At 38.0% G+C, this 21,610-nt stretch overlaps 6 protein-coding genes and 1 pseudogene across 10 annotated transcripts in view; 3 read left to right on the top strand and 4 right to left on the bottom strand.

Moving 5' to 3' along the window:
• Positions 1 to 1,576, top strand: part of LOC111460316 (arginine and glutamate-rich protein 1-B-like) — a 12,597-nt gene extending 11,021 nt beyond the window's left edge. Inside the window, exon 3 of the mRNA XM_023103519.1 lies at positions 41 to 1,576. Within this exon, the coding sequence (XP_022959287.1) occupies positions 41 to 1,093 (1,053 nt within the window). The 3' untranslated portion in view covers positions 1,094 to 1,576. The remainder of the gene's footprint in view (positions 1 to 40) is intronic.
• A 150-nt stretch (positions 1,577 to 1,726) lies between these two features.
• Positions 1,727 to 3,269, bottom strand: LOC111460317. Its single transcript, XM_023103520.1, has 3 exons — positions 3,031 to 3,269; positions 2,186 to 2,363; positions 1,727 to 2,102 (listed from the first exon to the last, which is right to left on the bottom strand). Exons 1-3 carry the CDS (start codon positions 3,158 to 3,160, stop codon positions 1,868 to 1,870), a joined length of 543 nt encoding a protein of 180 aa, XP_022959288.1. The 5' UTR covers positions 3,161 to 3,269; the 3' UTR covers positions 1,727 to 1,867.
• Positions 3,270 to 3,910: 641 nt separating this feature from the next.
• LOC111460481 lies at positions 3,911 to 4,024 on the bottom strand (annotated as a pseudogene).
• Positions 4,025 to 4,729: 705 nt separating this feature from the next.
• LOC111460195 (glutamyl-tRNA(Gln) amidotransferase subunit B, chloroplastic/mitochondrial-like) lies at positions 4,730 to 10,163 on the top strand. Of its 4 annotated transcripts, none has more exons than XM_023103331.1 (10): positions 4,730 to 4,867; positions 5,087 to 5,759; positions 5,936 to 6,145; positions 6,969 to 7,109; positions 7,214 to 7,417; positions 8,187 to 8,384; positions 8,521 to 8,589; positions 9,507 to 9,623; positions 9,738 to 9,834; positions 9,928 to 10,163. In XM_023103331.1, the coding sequence occupies exons 2-9, from the start codon at positions 5,136 to 5,138 to the stop codon at positions 9,816 to 9,818; spliced, it is 1,644 nt and encodes a 547-aa protein (XP_022959099.1). In that variant the 5' UTR covers positions 4,730 to 4,867; positions 5,087 to 5,135; the 3' UTR covers positions 9,819 to 9,834; positions 9,928 to 10,163. The 4 variants fall into 4 exon arrangements, with proteins under 4 accessions (XP_022959099.1, XP_022959097.1, XP_022959098.1 ...); XM_023103329.1 differs by having other exon boundaries at positions 9,920 to 10,163; XM_023103330.1 differs by having other exon boundaries at positions 9,738 to 9,838.
• A 298-nt stretch (positions 10,164 to 10,461) lies between these two features.
• Positions 10,462 to 21,337, top strand: LOC111460199 (mitochondrial import receptor subunit TOM9-2-like). Its single transcript, XM_023103336.1, has 2 exons — positions 10,462 to 10,467; positions 20,579 to 21,337. Exons 1-2 carry the CDS (start codon positions 10,463 to 10,465, stop codon positions 21,009 to 21,011), a joined length of 438 nt encoding a protein of 145 aa, XP_022959104.1. The 5' UTR covers position 10,462; the 3' UTR covers positions 21,012 to 21,337.
• Positions 10,937 to 14,102, bottom strand: LOC111460198 (auxin-responsive protein IAA13-like). Of its 2 annotated transcripts, none has more exons than XM_023103334.1 (5): positions 13,532 to 14,102; positions 12,267 to 12,523; positions 12,065 to 12,188; positions 11,357 to 11,418; positions 10,937 to 11,276 (listed from the first exon to the last, which is right to left on the bottom strand). In XM_023103334.1, the coding sequence occupies exons 1-5, from the start codon at positions 13,930 to 13,932 to the stop codon at positions 11,227 to 11,229; spliced, it is 894 nt and encodes a 297-aa protein (XP_022959102.1). In that variant the 5' UTR covers positions 13,933 to 14,102; the 3' UTR covers positions 10,937 to 11,226. The 2 variants fall into 2 exon arrangements, with proteins under 2 accessions (XP_022959102.1, XP_022959103.1); XM_023103335.1 differs by having other exon boundaries at positions 12,267 to 12,520; positions 13,532 to 14,101.
• LOC111460196 lies at positions 17,895 to 19,742 on the bottom strand. Its single transcript, XM_023103332.1, has one exon. The coding sequence runs from the start codon at positions 19,615 to 19,617 to the stop codon at positions 18,052 to 18,054; it is 1,566 nt and encodes a 521-aa protein (XP_022959100.1). The 5' UTR covers positions 19,618 to 19,742; the 3' UTR covers positions 17,895 to 18,051.
• Positions 21,338 to 21,610: the final 273 nt, after the last annotated feature.

Here is a 21,610-nt window from a genome sequence, read left to right as displayed (position 1 = left end):
CCCCCCCCCCCCCCCCCCCGTTTTTATTTAATGGTTTCAGGTGAAGAAGAAAAAGCAGAAGACTGCCGCAGTTTCTAATTCCGGCGTTGATCTGAAGTCCACTATCCATGGGCATGCATTGTTCTTTGACAAGTTAGTGGAACTTATCCCAGCGAGGTTCTACTTACCTACTGATGAAAAAGAAAAACCTTGGTTTCAGGGCCTTAGCAAGACGGAAAAGGCAACGGCTAAGAAGGAATCAAAGGAAAACCTTAAGAAAGTACGAAGAGATCGAATGGATCCGGAAAAGTCTTCTAAATCAACCCTTGATTTGCTTAAAGAAAGCTTAGAAAATGAAAAGTTGAAAAATGAGAGTGATGGTGATGAAGAGGATGTTAAGCCAATGGCATCTGGGTTGGGTGGTGATGACCGGTCAGTGACATATGAAGAACTTAGACAACGGCTTCATCGAAAAATTGAGGAGTTCCGGGGGAATAGAAATACAGGATGTTCAAACAGGGAAAAGAAGAGAAATGAAAGAAACGAGAGAAGGGAACTTTTCCAGAAGAAGCGCATGAGAGAAAGTGAGTCTGAGGACAAAAAATTAGTCACTACCCAATCAAGGGTCGAAATGGAGAGGAACGTAGAGGAGGCCACCAAAGAACTTGCGTTTGGTCATGTTAAACTAGGAACTGAAGAAGAGGACGGCAAGAGTAAGAAGAGAAAACTCTCCAAGCTGAAGGAGCTTGAAAAGGCAAAAAAGTTGGAGGAAGCAAAGAAGGACCCTGAAACGGGCGAGATAATATTGAAGAAGCATTCTTGGAAAGCAGCAACAAGTAGAGCTGCTGGGGTTAAAGTTCATGATGATCCTCAGCGTCTGATGAAGAGCTTACGGAAAGAAAAGAAACAGCAGCTGAAGAGTATTGAGAAATGGAAAGGAAGGATTGAAACCACCCAAAAGATGAAATCAGAAAGACAACAAAAGAGATCAGGAAACATAGCTCAGAAAATCCATGATAAGAAGATGAAACGTATTGCCAAGAGGGAGAAGAAACTTATGCGCCCTGGGTTCGAAGGTCGCAAGGAAGGTTTCATCAACGAAAGCACCGGATAAAAGTGAAGAGAAGTAAGTGCAACCTTTACAATTTCTGTCCCAGTTTTGCTCTCTGGCTTTTGAGGTTGGAAATGAAATTTGTTGATTTATTCACATCCTTGATAACCTTCGCCTCATATATGTTTGGGGGCGTCATTTTAACATCAAAATCTGCGGACCCAATTCATCAATCAAATCAGTTACCACCCTTGTTGACACTTTCCCTTGATCAGCATCAGGTTAAAGATTATTAGTTCGAGAATGTACGTCTTTGGCAGTGTTAGTATTTAGTTCACAAATTACCAAGCAATGCTCGTTTGAGTAGTACTTAGTACACAATTTTTGTCTAATATGTAGTTCTCTTACTCCCGAAATTTAGACTAGCCACCGTTCTTAGTTTTTAAGTTGGATTGGCCTATGGGACCGATAAATGTGCTTCATGATTATGATTGAACAACCTTGATTCACCCTTAAGATGATATCGCAGGTAATTCTATTTCTCAATCCTTCTAGACTTGAGAAAGTGTTGCAACCGCCTTCAACGGCGTTTTGCATTTTATTAATTAGTGTTCTATATAGGCTTATCTTCTTGTTATGAAAATGGCAGTTCATTATTGGTTACATATATTGGTTTAGTGTTGCTCTTGTTTCAAGGTGAAACATCCCAATCTCTTATTAAACATCCTACATTGAGGTTTTGAAAGAGATGACAGAACCAGAAACTATGCGTCCTTCCACGAAAACAAAGCAGGAGAAAAACAAACCAACTGATATCATACATAACAACCATCTGTTCTAAACCACCCTGGTCCCGGCAGTTCCCTTGGGAGGCTCTCCAGGAACTGCAGTTCCTCCGCCCATGCCATAGTCGGTATCCCAATAACCAGGGCCGTAGCGGCGGCTGAAGATCCCAGCGTGGAGCAGGAGCAGATACAGAAGCTGGGTGATGGTCAATATTATTATGAAAGCTTCCACAACTCTCAGCCTCCACCCTCTGTGGCCTCCTATGCTGATTTGCTTGCAGGCCAAGCTGCGGAAAGGGAAGTGAAAAGGAATCTTGGAATTACTTCTCTAAAAAGAAGAGAAATGGTTGTGAAAGTTGTAGAAAGTTACCCAAAAGCTAGAACAGTTACAGCCCAAGTGAGCAATGAAGTTGATCCTGCGCCGGCGAGGCTGTCGCTCCTCCAAGCTCTGATATGGTAGAGTCCAGCCAGTTTTGATGCCACTCCCATAACTGCTGTTAGCATTGCAAATGTCAAGAAAAACGGCGTCGCTCCGTTGCCTCCCATACCTTGTCCAGTCCAAAAACAACCGTCAATGTCTGTTCTTTGGGTTAAAAAAAAAAAAATGAGGCCGAACAATCCAAGCATAGGTCATGATTAGCATAATTATGCTTGTAAAACCTGACAATTTGTGTTTAAGAGAGCTTTTGCATTTTTTTCCCACTAAGAACAAACATAATCTCTCCCCAGCAGATGTGTTTTAAGGAGGAGAGCGTGTGAAAGTCTACAAATCTCTTTCTAGACGTCCTAGAATCTCTCCCTAGCATGCAGAAGACATGTTTTAAAGACGTTGAAAAAAAGTGTGGGAAAATCTCTTCCTAGACACGTTTTAAAGCATCCTAAAATCTCTCCGCAGCAAATGTATCCTTAAAAAAAGTTGAGAAAGCGTGTGAAAATACATTCCTCCTTGGAAGAAGGTTTTATAGACCTTAGGGAAAAGCATGTAAAAATCTCTTCCTAACCTAAAGCGTTTTTCGTTTTAAAAACTTCGAAGTTAAAGCTCGAAAGCGAGTCCAAAAAGGACGAATATCTACCAACGATGAGTTTGTTAAGTAGACTGTCAAGTACATTCTCAAGGACGGAAAATGATCAAATAATCAAAAGAACATGGTTGAAAAGACACCAAGAACTACACAACTTGATGCAAGACTCCAAACATTGAAAAGCAAAACTTACTAGGATGGTAGGTTGTGCCATTGATGTATCTATTAATACACCAACTAGCAAACCCAAGCAGAATAAAATACATGATCAAGTTGAGAAACAGCAATGGAGCTGCCATGTTCCTTCCCATGGTTTGAGCCATCTTTCCTGTCTCCAAAAACCAGAAATAAACAACAGCTGCAAAGATGATGATGATGATATTATCACAAACCGAAAGCAGATAAGGCAAAAGCTTTTAATACATTCCCACATCGACCAGAGCATGTAGTAATGAGACATATATAGGGGAACAAAGCTTCGGACATTACAGACACGTGTAGACCATCTGTGTTGCATGCTTTGTTACAGGCACACGTGTTAGGACACTTGTCAATGGGGTTCTTTTCGAACCCCCTCTGGGAATGCATCTCGAAGTTGATCAAACGGTGCAGATTTGTTATCCAGTGAGGCTGAAAAGTGGTTTCTTTTGTTGTGTGTGTGGTTTGATGATGATATGGCAGCAGAAGAAAGAATAAAGAATAAAGAGAATTATGTCTCATTATTGTGGGAGGTGAGGTGTGAGTTCTCTCTGTTCCCAAGAACACGACTACAAACATAACTGCATCTTATGCTCTTTCCAACTTACTGGAAGGTATATGATTTGTTAACACTTTTAGATTAGATATGGATTTGTGTTCATAAATGGTGCAATAGATATATGATTGGTCCTTCATCTTTTTATCGCATTTTATGCTCTACCAAGTTTACTGCGAGTAAGTATTGCCGTTTTAGCTCGTTATGTATCGTCGGCAATCTCAAAGTTTTAAAACGCGTCTATTAAGGAGGAATGTTTCGTTCTCCTCTCCAACCAATTCCAACGGGACCCAGCATCCTCACTGGCACACCATTCGGTATAGCTATGATACCTTTTCTTGATTTGTGTGTGCCGTCCTTGTACTAGGGTCATGGTAATCTTCTCTATATGGTTCCAATTTGATCCGATGTTTATGGATTGTGTGAGGGAAAAGAAACATTCATTATAAAGGTATGGAAAAAGTAAAAAGTGATTGTGATTATTCTATAATAAATGAAACGAAAGATATGGCCACGAAAAAAATGAGGGCAGGATTATCAACATGGGAGGGGAGCTCACACTTCCTTCTTGCATACGTGCTCCTCCAGAAGCACACACTAAAATAAGAGGTAACCTCTCCTCAGTAGACGTGTTTTAAAATTGTGAGGCTGACGGTGATACAGTAAATAATGTCTTAATTCCTTTGATTAAACATCGACCACAAGTCAAACAAATTTTTTTTTTAATCACAACTAAAATTATCTACAAATTAATTAAGATATTTATTTTCTTCGGAGCAGGAAATTTGTTAATTATTATTGAGCTATTTTCCAGTTGAAAACAAATAATATAATTATAGATAATTATTAAAGTTATTAGCTTTTAATGACTAAAATTAAATATTAAAAAAATTAAAAGTATAGAAATATAATGTTAAGCCTGGACTAAAAATATAAGTAACACTTGCCTCCTTTTTAATTTGTAATAATTTAGTTTATAAATTTTCATAAGTAATAATTTAATTTAATTTTATCGTTTCTATCATAAAGAAAATATTAAAATTTAATAAAATTTCTTTAAATTAGTAGATTTTTTTTAAAATTATTTATATATTTATTTTTTAAAATAAGTTTAATAGGGAAAATGAAAATGTCTCCTCGAACTCATGGTGGTAACTGGGTGGCTCCTTGGAATTTCAGTGAGAAGCCGTAAGATAGGGTGGCCGATGTTTCTTTAAGAGAAGCACCCACGTCGAACTGCGGAAGTTGATCGCGCCGGCGGCAGATTTTCATTTGGGTTAGTCTGGATTTCTTTGAACATCCCCTTTTATTCTCCTGTTCTCATTTCTGCTTGTGAATCTTTGATTGTTTCTATCATTGATATCGTTTTAATTTCTCTGCTGCATTGTTTCGTACCCCGCTTATGATGTGTGCTTCTTAATTTGATTTAAATTGCCTTCAAAGCTTGAAATCTTCATGGGGTTCTTCATTTTTAGCTGTTTTCGTTGATTTGCAGCTGTGTTCTTGAACTGTTTGATGCTGGAAGAAGATTAGGCACTACAGAAATGGCATTTGCAGCACTGCGATGCATTCGATCTCAATCTTTGTTGCTTCACCCTGCTGCTTTGTTTACTCAAAGGAGGAGAGTTTTGTATTTTTCTGTGAAAGCCTCGCAATCCCAAACAGCAACTCAAGAAAAGAAAAGGCCTACAGCGATTTCACCACATTTTGATAAACAGATTATTGATCAAATTTCCAAGAACTATGAAGCAATTATTGGTATTGAAACCCATGTCCAGCTCTCCACTTTCACCAAGGCCTTCTGTAGCTGTCCTTACAATTATGGTTCTTCCCCAAACACTAATATCTGCCCCATTTGTATGGGGCTTCCAGGTGCCTTGCCTGTTTTGAACTCAAAAGTGATTGAGTTTGCGGTGAAGTTGGGTCTTGCACTAAACTGCAGGTTATCTTTCAACTCAAAATTTGATAGGAAACAGTACTTTTACCCTGACCTTCCTAAGGGCTACCAAATCTCTCAATTTGATATTCCAATTGCGAGCGGCGGTTATATTGATCTTGATCTTCCTCTCGAGTATGGTGGCGGGCATAGGCGGTTTGGTATCACCAGGGTTCACATGGAAGAGGATGCAGGAAAGCTGCTTCACTCTGAAAGTGGAAGCTACTCTCAGGAAATAAGTTTGAATCTCCCATCTTATGTTTATTATGATCCTTATTTCAAGCAAATATCTTAGCCTATGGTCTTAACAGATTCAATAAATGAATTTCATTATGGCGTGCTTTTATGTGTATATATGTTGAAATAATTGTCCTTGGCTGTTATATTGATTGTTTAAAGTATTTGCAGGTTGACTTAAACAGAGCAGGAGTCCCTTTGCTTGAGATTGTTTCTGAACCTGACATGAGAACTGGGATTGAGGCTGCGGAGTATGCTGCAGAATTGCAGAAGTTGGTTCGATATTTGGGTGTAAGTAATGGAAACATGCAAGAAGGTTCGCTTCGGTGTGATGTGAATGTCTCGGTTCGTCCTATTGGGCAGTCACAGTTTGGAACAAAGGTAGCTTAGTTCTCTCAAAAGTATTGTTTCGAAGACACTTAAGTGTTTCATGATTTGGTAGGTAGTCTCAGTAGTATGACTCTGCAAGAATATTGTTGAAACCTTGCAAGTTTTGAAGCATCTTTTGATTGGATGAAATGACTCGATCATCGTCTTTTCCCCTGTCATTACGTTTTAGTTGGATGGGTGGTTGAGGCTCAATTATTCTTTGGCTTCCTTATAATTATCAACCACCAATAATTAGTGTAATAGCTCAAGCTCACCACTAGTTGATATTGTCCTCTTTGGGGTTTCCATTTCGAATGATATCAGAGTCAAACACCGGACGGTGTGTCTGCGAGGACGTTGGCCCCAAAGGGAGGTGAATTGTGAGATCCCACATCGATTGGAGAGGGTAACGAGTGCCAGCGAGAACGTTGGGCCATGAAGGGGGTGGATTGTGAGGTCCCACATTGGTTGGGGAGGAGAACGAAGCGTTCTTTATAAGGGTCTGGAAACCTCTCTCTAGTAGACACGTTTTAAAAACCTTGAGGGGAAGCCCAAAGAAGACAATACCTGTTAGCGGTGGGCTTGGGCTGGTACGCTACTTTGATTCGATTGTTATAGCGCATACAACTTGAACTTATGTTTGTGAAACTATGTGTACTTCTTTTCGTTGGTCTATTGATCGAAGTGTCTCAAACAATAGTTAGTTGTTGAAAGTGAGAAGTTGTGGGGAAGAGGGACTAAATGTGAGGATAAGAAGAATTTAATGGTGAGTAGGAGAAAACTAATTGCATTGTGCAGTCTTATTATATATTTAATCACACTCATTGATTTGCAGGTGGAGATAAAAAACTTGAACTCATTTTCATCAGTGAGCAGAGCAATTGATTTTGAAATTTCAAGACAAGTGCTTCTCCATAGTCAAGGCCAAAGTGATCAAATTATACAGGAAACCAGACTCTGGGAAGAAGGCGCTCAGGTTTTTCGTACTTTTTTCGTACACTCGATTATCATCGGCATAACTTATGATGATTTCTTTTTATTATTGTCAACTCATGTGCTCACCTGTGTATTATTGCTTAGAAAACAATTACAATGAGGAAAAAGGAAGGACTTTCTGATTATCGATATTTTCCAGAGCCTGATCTTCCAGAAGTCATCCTCACAAAAGAATACGTTGAGAATATCGGTGATTCTTTGCCTGAACTTCCCGAAACGAAGCGTAGAAGATACGAGAGTATGGGACTGAGCATGCAGGACGTGCTTTTCCTGGCAAATGACATTAGTGTGAGTTACCTGAGAATTTATACACACTCAATAAGTTGGTTTTGGGTATTGCAATGAAGTTATTATAATGGCAACCATTATTTGATTAACTCTAAAAACACCTTGTAGAAAGGTGGGAGAGCAATTCACAGGGGAAGTTTCCGGCTTCAAAGGAATTTTCTTAAAAAGAAGGGAGCAAATGTTCGCAGCAAGTAGAGGCAAAAAAAAAAGTACTTTTAAGTTGAATTAGAAGGAATGCCCTTAGCTGTTACCCGTTCCTTATGTTTATGAGATCCTATATTGGTTGGAGAGGAGAACGAAACATTCCTTATAAGGGTGTAGAAACCTCCCCCTAGCAAACGCATTTTAAAACCTTGAAGGAACCCCGGAAGGGAAAGTCTAAAGAGGATAATATCTGCTAGCGGTGGGCCTCAGTTGTTACAAATGGTATCAGAGCCAGACATCAAGCGGTGTGCCAGCGAGGACGCTGGGCTCCAAACGGGGTGGATTGTGAGTTCCCACATTGGTTGGAGAGGAGAACGAAACATTCCTTATAAGAGTGTGGAAACCTCTCCCTAGCAGACACGTTTTAAAACCTTGAAGGGAAGCCCGGAAGGGAAAGTCCAAAGAGGACAATATCTGCTAGCGGTGGGCTTGGACTTGGGCTTGGGCTGTTACGGCCTTTTGTGTCCTTGAGTTCTGGAAAGTTATAAGGAAAACAAGCCAAAGTTCAAATGAAAATTGATTAGTTTTGCACTTTCTCAGTAACTTTGGCTGCATGACATCGTAGGTGGCTGAGTTTTTTGATGCAACTATTGCAAAGGGGGCCGAAGTGAAGCTGGCTGCGAATTGGATAATGGGTGATATTGCTGCCTACATGAAAAATGAGAAGTTGGCTATAAATGACATAAAGCTCACTCCCCAAGAGCTTGCTGAATTGATCGCTTCGATAAAAAGCGGTACTATTAGCGGAAAGATCGGGAAAGAGGTAAGTTTTTCTTCTTGCATAAGGACTTCTTTAAAATGTTCTTCAAAGTGTTACTGGTACCTTAAATTTGTTGATTGGTTCTAGTCTAAATGTTAACATCTCTTATTGATGCATTTTCTTTCCATATGCTGTATAGATTCTTTTCGAGTTGCTAGCTAAAGGTGGAACTGTAAAGGGGATGATTAAAGAGAAGGATTTGGTTCAGGTAAGTTGTTTAATCTCAAAAATCCATTGCCTTCGTTTAAAAGCCCAAGCTCACCAGCTAGTAGATATTGTCCGTTTTGGCACGTTACGAATTGCTATCAACCACATGGTTTTAAAACGTGTTTGCTAGGGAGAGGTTTTCATATCCTTGTAAGGAATGTTTCGTTCCCCTCTCCAACTGATGTGAGATCTCACAATCCACCCCTTTGGGGTCAAGTGTCCTTGCTGGCACACCACCTGGTGTCTAGCTCTGATACTATAAATGTAAGTAATCTCACACAACTGGTATCTACGCCTTTCAGGTTGTTCGACATAAAACAAAAACAATACACGTGCTCCACTATCAGAGCCAGACATCGGGCGGTGTTCCAGCGAGGACGTTGGGCCCAAGGGGGGTAGATTGTGAGATTCCATATCGGTTGGAGAGGGGAACGAAGCATTCCTTATAAGGGTGTGGAAACCTCTCCCTGGTAGACGTGTTTTAAAATCGTAAGGCTGCTGGCAACACATAACAGGCCATAGCGGACAATATCTACTAGCGGTATCTTTCATGTTATCATTACTTGAGCTTGCCTCATCGTGTGGCTAAATTGATTGTTTTTTAGACTTTTACTTCCACTCGAGAATAATTCATGTTGTGTAGCATTGCTCAGTGAATGTAGTTCATCAATTTTTGCTTTTAACAATGGTATATACTGCAGCTCGTTTTCTCTCAAAAGATATACTAGCATAGTAGCCTCAGCAAGGTTTATGCAATTCAATCACAAGATTGAGCCTTGGACTAGAACATCATATAGACTAATTGTTAAAAGGAATGAAGGCAATGGATATCTGGTTCATAGTTTTACTTGATAACGACACTACGATATGAATAACGAACCGAAAGGATCTTCGTTTCTGGCTGTTCTGTAATGGCAGATTGCAGATCCTGCTGAGATAGAAAGAATGGTGGACAAAGTATTGGCAGAGAATCCGAAGCAGCTCGAGCAATATCGCGGTGGCAAAACCAAGCTGCAAGGCTTTTTTGCTGGCCAGGTGAAGGCGAATCCTAGTCGAAACTTAATTTACCACGATCATAAATCCGTCCTTGCTCGTTCTTGTTCTTGTTCTTCCTCGCTCACATATTTAAACAATAATCTCTTTTTACAGGTAATGAAAGCATCCAAAGGTAAAGCAAATCCTGGGCTTCTAAACAAGATCCTCCTTGAGAAACTGAATGCCAAAAGCTGATGATTTTGTTCAACGGGTACGTATAATGCGTCGAGTTGCTCGAGCCGACGGTTAGTGTGTAAAATATTGAACCAGAATTTGATCTTCTTCTTTCCTTCAAGGTCTTCAGTATGAAGAGGAACAGGGAGAGCTGCAGAATTGCTTCAACGCTGATAAATTTTTGCTGAAATTTCCTCTGATGAATTTTTTTTAGAATAAAATATAATTTTTTGCATTTTTTTTACTATTTTAAATGTAGAAACGTGTCGGTGTCACTTGGATCGAAAGAGCTAACCCTTCATTCAAACGCTCACTTATTATCCCTTATTTTCTTAGTGAAAGATTGGAAAAGACATCTCTTCATCACGAGATTGACCGAATGATAATTTCTAGCTGAAGTATGATACAAGCCTCCGTCTTATCAAATATATTAATGGATAATCCTTGCAGCTTTCTCTAGACCCCCGAGAAAAGCATGAAAAAAGGCTCAAATGGTACGATCCCTCCGTCTTAGAATTTAATTTTTCAATTATTCACTTTAACAAAGAGATGGTATGATTTTTTGGAGCCAACCCGAGGCCGGAGTTAGCATAGAATGAAGAGGACGACCCTAATGTTGTGTTGGCAAAGTCAACTTCTTGGGTTGCGGGTAGGAAAGAGAGGACATGGGGTCTCGGGTTGCAAATTCCCGCACCTCATTAAAGATCATATTGGCACACTCTCTCGGGACTGATTTAACTCCTTTTTCTCTTGTTTCTATCATCTCCAACCATATATAATAGCCTTTCAAATTGGAGGAAGTTGGAGATCGACATCAATTACGCATGGCCCTTATGGGCCGGACAACACGCATGCTACAATTAATTGTTCTCTACAATTCGAGAACATAAAGTTGGAATTCATTGGAATCGCGTATCAACATGTCGTCGTGAATATGTACCCAAGTCCTTATACACACCGTCCGTCTCAGCCAGTGGTGAATATGTACCCAAGTCCTTATACACACCGTCCGTCTTAGCCAGTGGTGAATATGTACCTAGGCCCTTGTACACACCGCCCGTCATAGCCAATCATAAACAATTACATATCATAGCCAATCATAAACAATTACATATCAACAAGGAACAAAGCTCCACAGATTGCAACAAACAAAGCTCCATAGATATCAATCAAAGTGTTGTTCCCTTATGTACAGTATGAGAAAGCATCCACCCAAAGTATACACTTTTGTATGGTAAAATCATATGGCCTATCAAACCTCCCAAAACAAAACCCCAAAACACCAAAACTAAACCCAACAAAGAAACCAAAAACCACAGCAATCCATTTCTCATTCTCTTCTCTACTTCTTTTCTCTAGTCAAACTGTGCATTTTTCACGTTCGGGTATATCTAGGACGTACCCGAGCCGAGCCATATAGTAGCGGTTTTCAGATAGGCTTGCTCCTTTGTTTCGCTTTCTTGTCTTGAGATCTTGGTGCTGCAATGAAGCTAGATTTAGGAAACATGTAAAACGAGCACAAGATAGGAAATCGAGCGCAAGAAGAGCTTATTGAATACCTAGTCCGTTGGCTTCAGACGTCCTCATTATGCGAAGCCTTCGAACAGAGCTCAAAAACATCCTAATCAATGAAAGTCATGAACTTATTGTAAGAACAACATAAAAGTGGGACTACAACAACTCAGAACCACCGCTAGCAGATATTGTCCTCTTTGAGCTTTCCCTCGAGACTTTAAAACGCGTATGCTAGGGGAAGGTTTCCACACCCTTATAAACGGTGTTTTGTTCTCCTCCCTAACCAACGTGGGACATCACAGGGACACAGTTCAAATGTTTAAAACATAGCAAGACTTTTAGAAACAAGAACTTTAAAACGCGTCTGCTAGGGGAAGGTTTCCACACTCTTATAAAGGGTGTTTTGTTCTCCTCTCCAACCAATATGGGACATGACAGGACACAATTCAAATAATTTAAATGTTTAAAACATAGCAAGACTTTAGAACCAAGAGCCAACAATGCATTGATCTAAACAATTGAAATCAGATACACAAACGATCCTCTCAAATCTCAAACCGTTTAGTAAGTTATCTTCCTCGTTCGTAAGACACAATAGACTGAACTCCATGAACTAAAGGGAACTAAGTATGCCAATTTTCATCCAACTAGCTCAGCTTTTAGAACCAAGAGTCGAAACCGTGCATCCGGGCATCGATATAGCTGATCATAACCCGACATAGATATTAGATCTAGACTACAAAGAAACATACCTCCAAGGGACATCTCCAACAAGCATCCAATCCCCCTCTCTATCTTCATATGTCAGCACAAACTCAGAGGATCCATCCAAAAGCTTAGACAGTTTCTGTCCTTGTTCCTTGTCTCCACTTTTCCCTGAAGAACAGCATGACAATACAAATAAATCAAAGCAAAAAGTGAACATATTTGTTCCTGGAAATTTCAAGAGCTAACCATCGGACTTGAAAAACATGTCCTCCAGCATAAGGGCCAAGGTCTCATAGCAAGAATGGGCATTGATATCCACTTTCCTCCCTATGACAACACCATCGACATTCACTTTGACAAATCCTAGGTGCCCTTTTCCATCAACATCACATGTTTTGTTGTCCTTGGACTGCTCATCTTCCTCAGCCCTGGCTGTCTTTGCTTGGTTCACCAAGCTGTTCATCCTGTATGTCCTAATGGGTGGCCATCCCACAACCTGACTGCTTCCATTTTCAAACAAACATTTACAACAAGCTCATCAGAAAACAGAAAACAACTCAAAAGTCTAAATTAATCCATCGTTTTTCCGGTTAGGAATCACGACTCTTCACAATGGTATGATATTGTCCACTTTGAGCATAAGCTCTCGTGGTTTTGCTTTTGGTTTCCCCAAAATGCCTCATACCAATAGCGATATATTCCTAACCATCCTCAACAATCTTCCCTTGAACAAAGTACACTATAGAGCCTCTCCTGAGGTCTATGTAGCTCTCAAACAGCCTCCCCTTAATCGAGACTCGACTCGACTCGACTCCTTTCTCTAGAGCTCTCGAACAAAGTATACCATCTGTTCGACACATGAGTCACTTTTGACTACACCTTCGAGGTTAGCAATTTCTTTGTTCGACATTTGAGAATTCTATTAACATGGCTAAGTTAGATACCATGTTAGGAATCATGAACCTCTACAATGGCATGATATTGTCCATGATATTGTCCACTTTGAGCAATAGCTCTCATGGTTTTGCTTTTGGTTTCCCCAGGGGAAACGCCTCATACCAATAGAGATATATTCCTAACCATCCTCAACAATCCTCCCCTCGAACAAAGTACACCATAGAGTCTCCCCTGATTGAGGCTCGACTTCTTTCTCTAGAGCGCTGAACAAAGTACACCCTTTGTTCAATACATGAGTCACTTTCAACTTCACTTTCAAGGCTAGAAATTTCTTTGTTCGACACTTGAGAATTCTATTGACATGACTACGTTAGATACTATATTAGGAATCACGAAACTCCGTAATGACATGATATTGTCCATTTTGAGCATAAGCTCTCATGGCTTTGCTTTGGACTTCCCCTAAAGATCTCATGCCAATGGAGACGCATTCCTTAATTATAAACCCATCATCATTCTCTAAATTAGCCAACGTCGGACTCCCTTGCAACAATCTTAATTTCAGTAAATTTATAGCTAATAAGAACAAACAAAAGGGGATAATCAGAACTAACTTGAGAGCAGTGGGGGATCCTCCATCATTAGGAGCAGAATCAGCAGCTCGTTTAGTCCCAGAAACAGCAACAGAACCATTACTCTCTCTTCCATGGAAACAAGAAGAGGAAGAACAAGAAGAAACAGAAGAGCCACCAAGAACAGGGAAATCCCGAGCAGTCAAAATCCGACCACGCTCACCCCAAGTACCACCGCTAACCTTCCCGCAGCCGCCAACGGCTAAACCAAGGCCCAATTCAAGGCCAGAAGAGGCAGGACAAGGAGATGGCTCAATCGGAATCTTACCCACAAAATCTTTCTCAAAAATCTCCATTCTAGACTCATTTGGATCGTTAATGGCGGACCCAGAAACAGACCCACCAACGCCAGAAGTGCGGAAAAGGCCCAAAGTACATTCCATTGAAGAAACAAAGAATTAGAGAAGGAAGGTTACAGAGAATGGAAGAAGGTGAGGGGATTAAGAAGGTATTGAAAAACAGAGGAAAGGATGAAAAACAGAGCACAGAGAGAAGAAGCGATGGGGTCAGGATGTCTGGTGGTGAGCCTACCACTCATACCAGTAATCCATGCTTCCTCCTTTCCCCGACAACAATCATATTCCTTTATTCTAACAAACCCATTAATTAATAACAAAACATTTCATTTAATCTTTATATTCCAATAATTAATTTTAAAATTTTCATTTCATCCACCCGAGTTCAAGTCTCGATAGAATCAAATCAATATACTTATTTAACAATATCAAACTCTCGAGTATGCATATTATATTTATATAGTGAATACATCGAGCACAGCTTAGCACTTCAAAAGAGTATCTAGTGCTATACCTCGAATCTTTCAAAAATTTCAATAATACTCTTGAACTTTCAAAAATATTTCAAATCCGAAATTGGAATCCCGACCCGGTTGGTCTTAACTCCTTTATTGCAATTTTTTTTCCTCTAATAATTAAGTTTTGTGTATAATTAGATATAATTGGAGTTTGTCTCATTTTTTATAGGCTTTTGGTCTTAATTAGTATCATGCTAAATCATTTCATTTTTTTTTAATAAGATATCATTTCCATAATTTTCATTATACTTATTTAAAGAAAAAAAAAAAAGACTATTTATATTTGTTAGAGCGGGAAATGAATCAGTAGCCTCTCTCTAGTAGACGTGTTTTAAAACCATGAAATTGACGGCAATACATAACGAACAAAAGCGAACAATATTTGCTAGCGGCGGGATTAAACTGTTACAAATTGTATTAAAGCTAGACATCAGGCGGTGTGACAGCAAGAACTCCGAGCCTCCAAGGGGGTGAACTGTGAGATCACACGTTGGTTGGAGTAGAAAACGAAATATTCCTTATAAAGATGTGGAAACCTCTATTCAGTAACCGGCGCTTTAACATCCTGAGAAACTCTTGAAATGCTGTTAGGTTGTTATAAAAAATAAAATAATAAATAAATAAAATAAAATAATAATAATTATTATTATTATTAAACAAAAAATAATGTTTTATTTTATATTCTTTGAGCGTTTTAGAATACTCGTTGTATTGTATTTTTGTAGTAAAAAAATCATGTTTATTTATTTGGAAAATACTTCTAGAAATAATTTTAAAACCCTACTCAAAATAGAAAATAAATAAATAAATAAATAAATATATATATATATATATTGTAATTAACAAAGCTTAAAAAGGATTAGCGCTTAATCTACACAATAAATAAGGTGTTAAAAATGTTTTCTTTTTAGCGGTAAAAGGCATATTTTAATTCTTTGTACTTTATTCTTTTTGCTTTATACCTTTATGCTGTCTACTATTTTCAAGACAAATAATTATAATAATATTAAAGTTAAATGTCCAATTTAAAAAATTAATACCCTCCAAAATAAAAAAATTAAAAAAAAGTTAAAATGACTAAACTATTTATTACTTTTGTTTTTAAAGCTATTTTAAAAAAAAATAAAAAATTAATTGGACAGATGTTATGGTAAATGGTTATTTAAATTATTTTCATTTGATAAATAAGAGAATAATCTATTTATAAGTTAATTAATTATTTATTTATTAAACGTTAATGAATCAATAAAGACAAAAAATATATATATATATATATATATATATATATATATATGTTTATTTAGTATATAATCTTTTAAATTTTTTTTATGAATTTACTAGATTAGAATAAAATTAAAATTATATATTCATTAATTAATTTTTAAAAAAATTAAAATTCAGATACATAAAACACAAAATAACTAAAAATATATATATTAATTACATTTAAAAGTTTATGAACTAAATGGGTAATTTAACATTTTTTATTTATTTATAAAATTAAATTTATAATTTAACTTGGGAGGAAAAATAGTTGGTAAATGGAGGAAAAGCAGGGGACAGGTGGGGGCCAATCACGTGGGCGAATGCTTCCCTGGAGGCCACGTCAGCCGACAGTATTAGAAAGTAAACAGGTGGCACCACTTTTCCCTCTTTCATTTGACATTTTTTTAATTAAAAAAATGGCCATTATTTTTCGTAAAATTAGTTTCTCTCCTCTAAAATTAATATATATATATATATATAATTAAATATAAAATTAAAATTTTAATATTTTAATATCTATTTGATATAAATTAAAATACTGTTATTACATATAAATATAAAATTTAATACTCGTTTTATATTAGTCATAATTTAATTATTTTAATAAATAGTAATTAGATTTATTTATAATTTTTAATCTATTGCTACCGACAAAGCATGAATATGGGAAAAGTAAGTTTGGAGTATTTTCGCTTTTATTATTACAATATATTTAACAATAATTATAAAAATTTTAACCATAGAAATTAAAGTAAATTCGCCTTTTTTTTTACCTATATCATAGTAATAACCATAAGCATGCAAAGTGAAATTCAAAAAAAAAAAAAACATAAATTACTGCCTAGTGAAATATTTTTTTTTTTTCCACGAAATTCATTTTCTACTATATAATTTTTTTTTCGAACCAATAAAAAATTTCGAATGGGTAACTCGATCAATTGAAATAAAGTTCACAATTCAAATATTTAGTTTCGAGTTGGATTGTTAAGTTGTTTTATTCTTAATTATTTTAAAAAAATTATAACTACTTACCATACATTATTAACATTAGTTACGAATGGTAAATATTCTTAATATTTTTAAAAGTAGCATAATGTTAGGTCGGGTTGAACTGTAATTCTATTTTCAAATTAGTGGGTTGACATGACTAACAATGGAACTCTTATAATCTGAGTTGGATTATCTTGCTCAATTTTTCTTAAAAAAAATATAAAATAATATGGAAAATGGGATTTAAATTTATATGGAATTTTAGAGACAGCCTTATTTTGCTGCATGATTTCCTCGTACCTCGGGCCTGTGACCCTCCAAACATGGGTCCTTTGTCTTATTGACCTAAAAAATTATATTGGCTGTGATGAAGTGGAATAATATTAATGATTTAAAAAACAAAAGAGTGCCCTAAAAAACTAAATAATGGGAAACTAAATAATTGTTCCCGTTCTAGTGAATACAGCGGATATTATTCTTTTTAGGTTTTAGGGAGAGTTTCCACATCCTTGTAATAAAAAATGTTTCGTTCGTTCTTCTCTCCAACCGACGAAGGATCCATAGTGGATCCAGCATCTTCATTGGTTTGCCTTGGTATCCTATTCATACGGTTATATTGGCTGGTTGGGCTGGTTCAATGGCCTTGAATTAGCGGTTTTTGATTCCTCTAATTCTATTCTTGATCTAATGTGGAGACAGATATGTTCATTATACCCTTTATGACTCGGGGGTTGGAGTCCATAGTGAATCCAGTATCCTCATTTTGTAGATTCAATATCCTCACTGGTCTGCCTAATGTCTAACTTAGCTCGAGATTGTGATTGAGGGTTCCCTTTCATGATTTTCTTTAATCTAATTTATATTATTTATAAATAATAAAAAAATCCCAATTTAACAAATTCAGTACTAGAATTTAAAGAAATTAAAATTAATTTGAAAATGCAGGAACACATAAGAATTATTATTTATTATTATTATTATTTATTGAAGAATAATAAAATGAATACACATAAAAATAGAGAGATCATGAATATATGAACAAATGGTTCCATTAAAATAAACAAAAAATTCACAAATCAATCCAATTACATTTATAAAAAAAATGAAGTAAAATTTTCCTTCCCCATTTTGTTTTAGATTTAAAGTATATATATTTTTTTAAATTTATTAGAAATTTAATAATAAAAAAATAAAAAATAAAAAAATCCAAAACAAGTTTAGAGAAAGAATGGCGTATTGTAGATTGACGTGACTGACACTGCCTGGCTGTCTCTCTAAATTGTCTTTCCTCCTTATCCTGTAGGGTCAAACTTGTCTTTTTCAAAAATTAAACGCTGCGTTTTGTTACGTTACGGTTTGATTTTAATTCGGTGCGGGCCGGTTGGGTTCAACGCGACCTTGACCGGTTCGTCTTCTAACCATTTTTTTTTTTTTACATGAAGCTCAAATGGCCTGCCGACGGGCTACGGGTAACACGGCCGTTGGGGGGTTTCTTCGGTGTCTTTGGCGATCCGCCGCAGACGATGGAGCATTCGCAGCCGCAAATATTGCTGAAACAAGAAAATAAACCGCCGCCGTCGCTATGACGGCGTTCGGGATGGTCTTCGCTCGGCGGAAAGCTTGTAATCTCGCCGCGGTCGTACACCGGTGGAAGCTCTGTCCGCCACCGCTCCAGCTTCGACTGTAGACCCTCAATGCTGTCGTTTAAGCTCAACCCACCAACAATCGAGCTTTCGTTGCTGTCGTCGGTTTTCTGCGTCGCCATTTGTGCAGCTACCTCCGACGGCGATGGACCAAGCTCCGATTCCGTCAAAAACGCGCCGCCTAAAAACGATTTCCTCGGCGTTGTGTAGGTAAATTCGTTGTGTTTATGGTAAGATGATTTCCCGTTCATCGGCGTTGATCTTCTCGGTGTCGCATATTTCTCGTGCATTGGTGTTGCTCTGGCAGTACCACCGCCGCCGCCGGTCAGCCTCTGTGGAGTCCTGAGCGGCGTCGCGTAAGGCATTTTATCGAACCTCGAATTCGGCGTTTCTTGACCATGTTTCGAAATGGGTTTCTCTTGGGATGGCTTTTTCCATGCCGGAGAGTCGCCGGTGTTCATTTTCTGGACTGGTTTTTCCGGCGGTGGCTCCGGGTAAACTTCAGAGCCGCTTAAAATGCTGGATTGTTTGATTTTTTCCCTCTTGGTTACCATTGCAGAGCTTGACCCACTGATCATCGAATTAGCCTTCCTGGGTTTCTCTCTTCTTCTGATCGTAATGGACCCACTGATCATCGAGCTTGATTTGGATCTCCCCTTTTTCTTGTTCTTCCGCGTAATCTCCGACCCATTCACCATAGAACTTGCTCTGGATTTTGTCCCCTTTCCCAGCATTTCCGAGCCTCGAACCGTCGACCCCACCATGGAACTAATATCGCTCTTCGACCGCCGGAACTCCGGCCGAGTGACCACCGTGGGAGTCCCATGGTGATTACGAAATGGGTCCTCCTCCCCCATAAGATTCCGGTACCCAATCGCCGAGGTACTCAATTGCGAGTACAACGGCATACTCCTCATCGAGCTATGAAGCAGAGCAACCCCAATATTCAAAATCCCCTGTGGCCTCCCGGACGGCCGCCGGACCTGTAAAGCAACAAACCGCATCCCGACTTGCGGCTGCTGACTAAACTGGTGTAATCGCGGCGGAGTAGGGAAGAGATTCCCAACAAGAATCCGAACAGTCCCAACATGAATGTCTTTAAACCAATGCAAGGCGTAGATTTCAATCATCACCGCCGATGTGTCGGAATGTAAGAACTCGTCGTCAACGCGGAACACGAACTTGTCGTTCCACGTTGGGTTGTTGTGGCCGTGAGTGTCGACACGGGTAGAGAGTCTCCGGTCAGGGTGAACCCAGGCGATGGCGTAGGTTCGCATCGAACGAGACACCGGTGCCAAATCCTGAGCGGAAATTAGATTCAGCTCTAGAAGCTGAAATGGGTTCAATATCGACATGGTTGGGAAGGGTTAGGCGTTGGGGAAAGTGGCTGGATCGACGTCGGAGAGTGGTGGGACCGGCTCAACGGCGCCGGCGAGGGGGAGGAGGGTGGAGGGGAGAGCATTAAAGGGGAGAATCCGAAAAAGAGGAAGGAAAGGAAGGAATTTGTGATAACCTCCCCTGTTTTGTTAGGGAAGTAGAAACCAAAAGCAGGGGAGGGCCGACAAGAACGGAGGATTTCGTTTTATTTTTTTTATTTTTAGTCAAATTCGCAGTGATATTAACTAAATTTGGAGGCCGACGTGGCACATTTTGATTGGTCTTATGAATTCCAATTATTTTGTAATTTTTACTCTTTTTTTTCTTGTGTAAAATATTTATTTATTTTTCATTACATTCCAAAGGTTTAAAATGTTATCGAGAATAAATAATTTATAAAATTAAATTTATTTAAAATTTGACAAAATTATTGATTAAACGACAAAATTTTAGGGTAAATATTTTATTTTAAAAATACCCTTCGCTTTTTATTGGAAGGTTTTTTGAAACCTTAAAAATTTTTATTAATACCTTTCAACCTTTTAAAAAAATTAAAAATAATAATAATATTATATTTAAAAATATTCATTAAAAAAATTGTCATAAATATATAGAAAAAAACGATCGACATCTCGTAAATTATCTCTATTTTTAATATTATTTTTTAAAGTTCGTTACTATTGAAACGTGGTATTAATTATTACTGAAGTTCTTAAAATAATTTGAAGATATTAATAAGACTTTCTAACCGTATTTTTTAAATAAAGTATTAATAGTTTACGTCACAAATCAAAATAAGGGTATTTTTGTAATTTTAATTTTTAAGAAACTTTATTTTTTAAAATTAATTTAGACTAAAAAATTTAATTGTGTAATGGGCCTTATCAAGTTTGAAATTGGGCTTCTTGTAGAAATAAGAGATTTTCCCAAAATTTTCAGACATTCATCCAAAACCCTAAATTCATTTTTCGTTTCAATTTTTTCAGCTCTCTCTGTTGAGAAAGCGATCAGTGTATCGATTAGATCACATCGATTCTTCCTTCCACTGCTTCAATTACCGATGGCGTCTCGGGGTAATAAGCGGCCTTCTATTACCGATGGCGATGAGAATTTAGGCGTTCTATCTAGGGTTTCTCGTTCCGTCTCTGATTCCCAAATCGTCCGGCGGGCGAAGAGCACAGCTTCCGACGCTGCCTTCGTTACCCAAAAACTCCTCCGTAGTACTGGTAAAGCTGCGTGGATTGCAGGGACGACTTTTCTCATTTTGGTGGTGCCGCTCATCATTGAGATGGATCGCGAGCAGCAGTTCAATGAGCTCGAGATGCAGCAGGCGAGTCTACTTGGTACTCCGGCCACTGCTGCTCCTAAATGATTTACTTGATGGCTTCAGGTTAAGGCTACTCGATGATGTTGTTGCTGTTTAGGGTTTTTTATGGGTTTTGGATGTAATTTGATTGTGGAATGTGGATGGCGTACAATGCCGTTCCTCTTTTCCTTTGATTGGGTTTAGAGACTGAGGTTTTAGAGAGTTAGAGTTGTGTTGCAAAATTATATGAATGGAATTCAGAATCAATTGAATTTTCTTCTCATAAAACTCTTGATAGCTGTTGTAAACTTATTTTATGTTTGTTTCCTGTGAGAAATTGCTTGATGCTCAGAAATCAGCAGAAAATGAGCATAATTTTTTTCATGCTCTACCAATTGACTGTTTTGCTTCATTATTCGTCTTTCATGAACTGGCGTTGTGGATCTTGTTAGATGTTGCATCCATAAAATGGAGCTACAGATTGATTGGCCAGATTTACTTTGTTCTTATGTTCTCATTTTCAGGTTCCTAAGAAATAAAGTTCATTAGGATGATTGAGTTTGGGTCATTATTTTCCCTCAGACAAGCTATTGAGTTCTTTTTGTTAGAATTTGGCTCAAAATTAACAGAACAGCTTTTCAAATCCTCTCCTTACTGGGTTACTC

The sequence above is a fragment of the Cucurbita moschata genome, unplaced genomic scaffold (genome assembly GCF_002738365.1).
Source record: "Cucurbita moschata cultivar Rifu unplaced genomic scaffold, Cmos_1.0 Cmo_Scf00023, whole genome shotgun sequence".
NCBI lineage: Eukaryota > Viridiplantae > Streptophyta > Magnoliopsida > Cucurbitales > Cucurbitaceae > Cucurbita > Cucurbita moschata.
The sequence above is the reverse complement of the archived record's forward strand: the minus strand, read 5'-3'. Positions and strand labels throughout refer to the sequence as shown.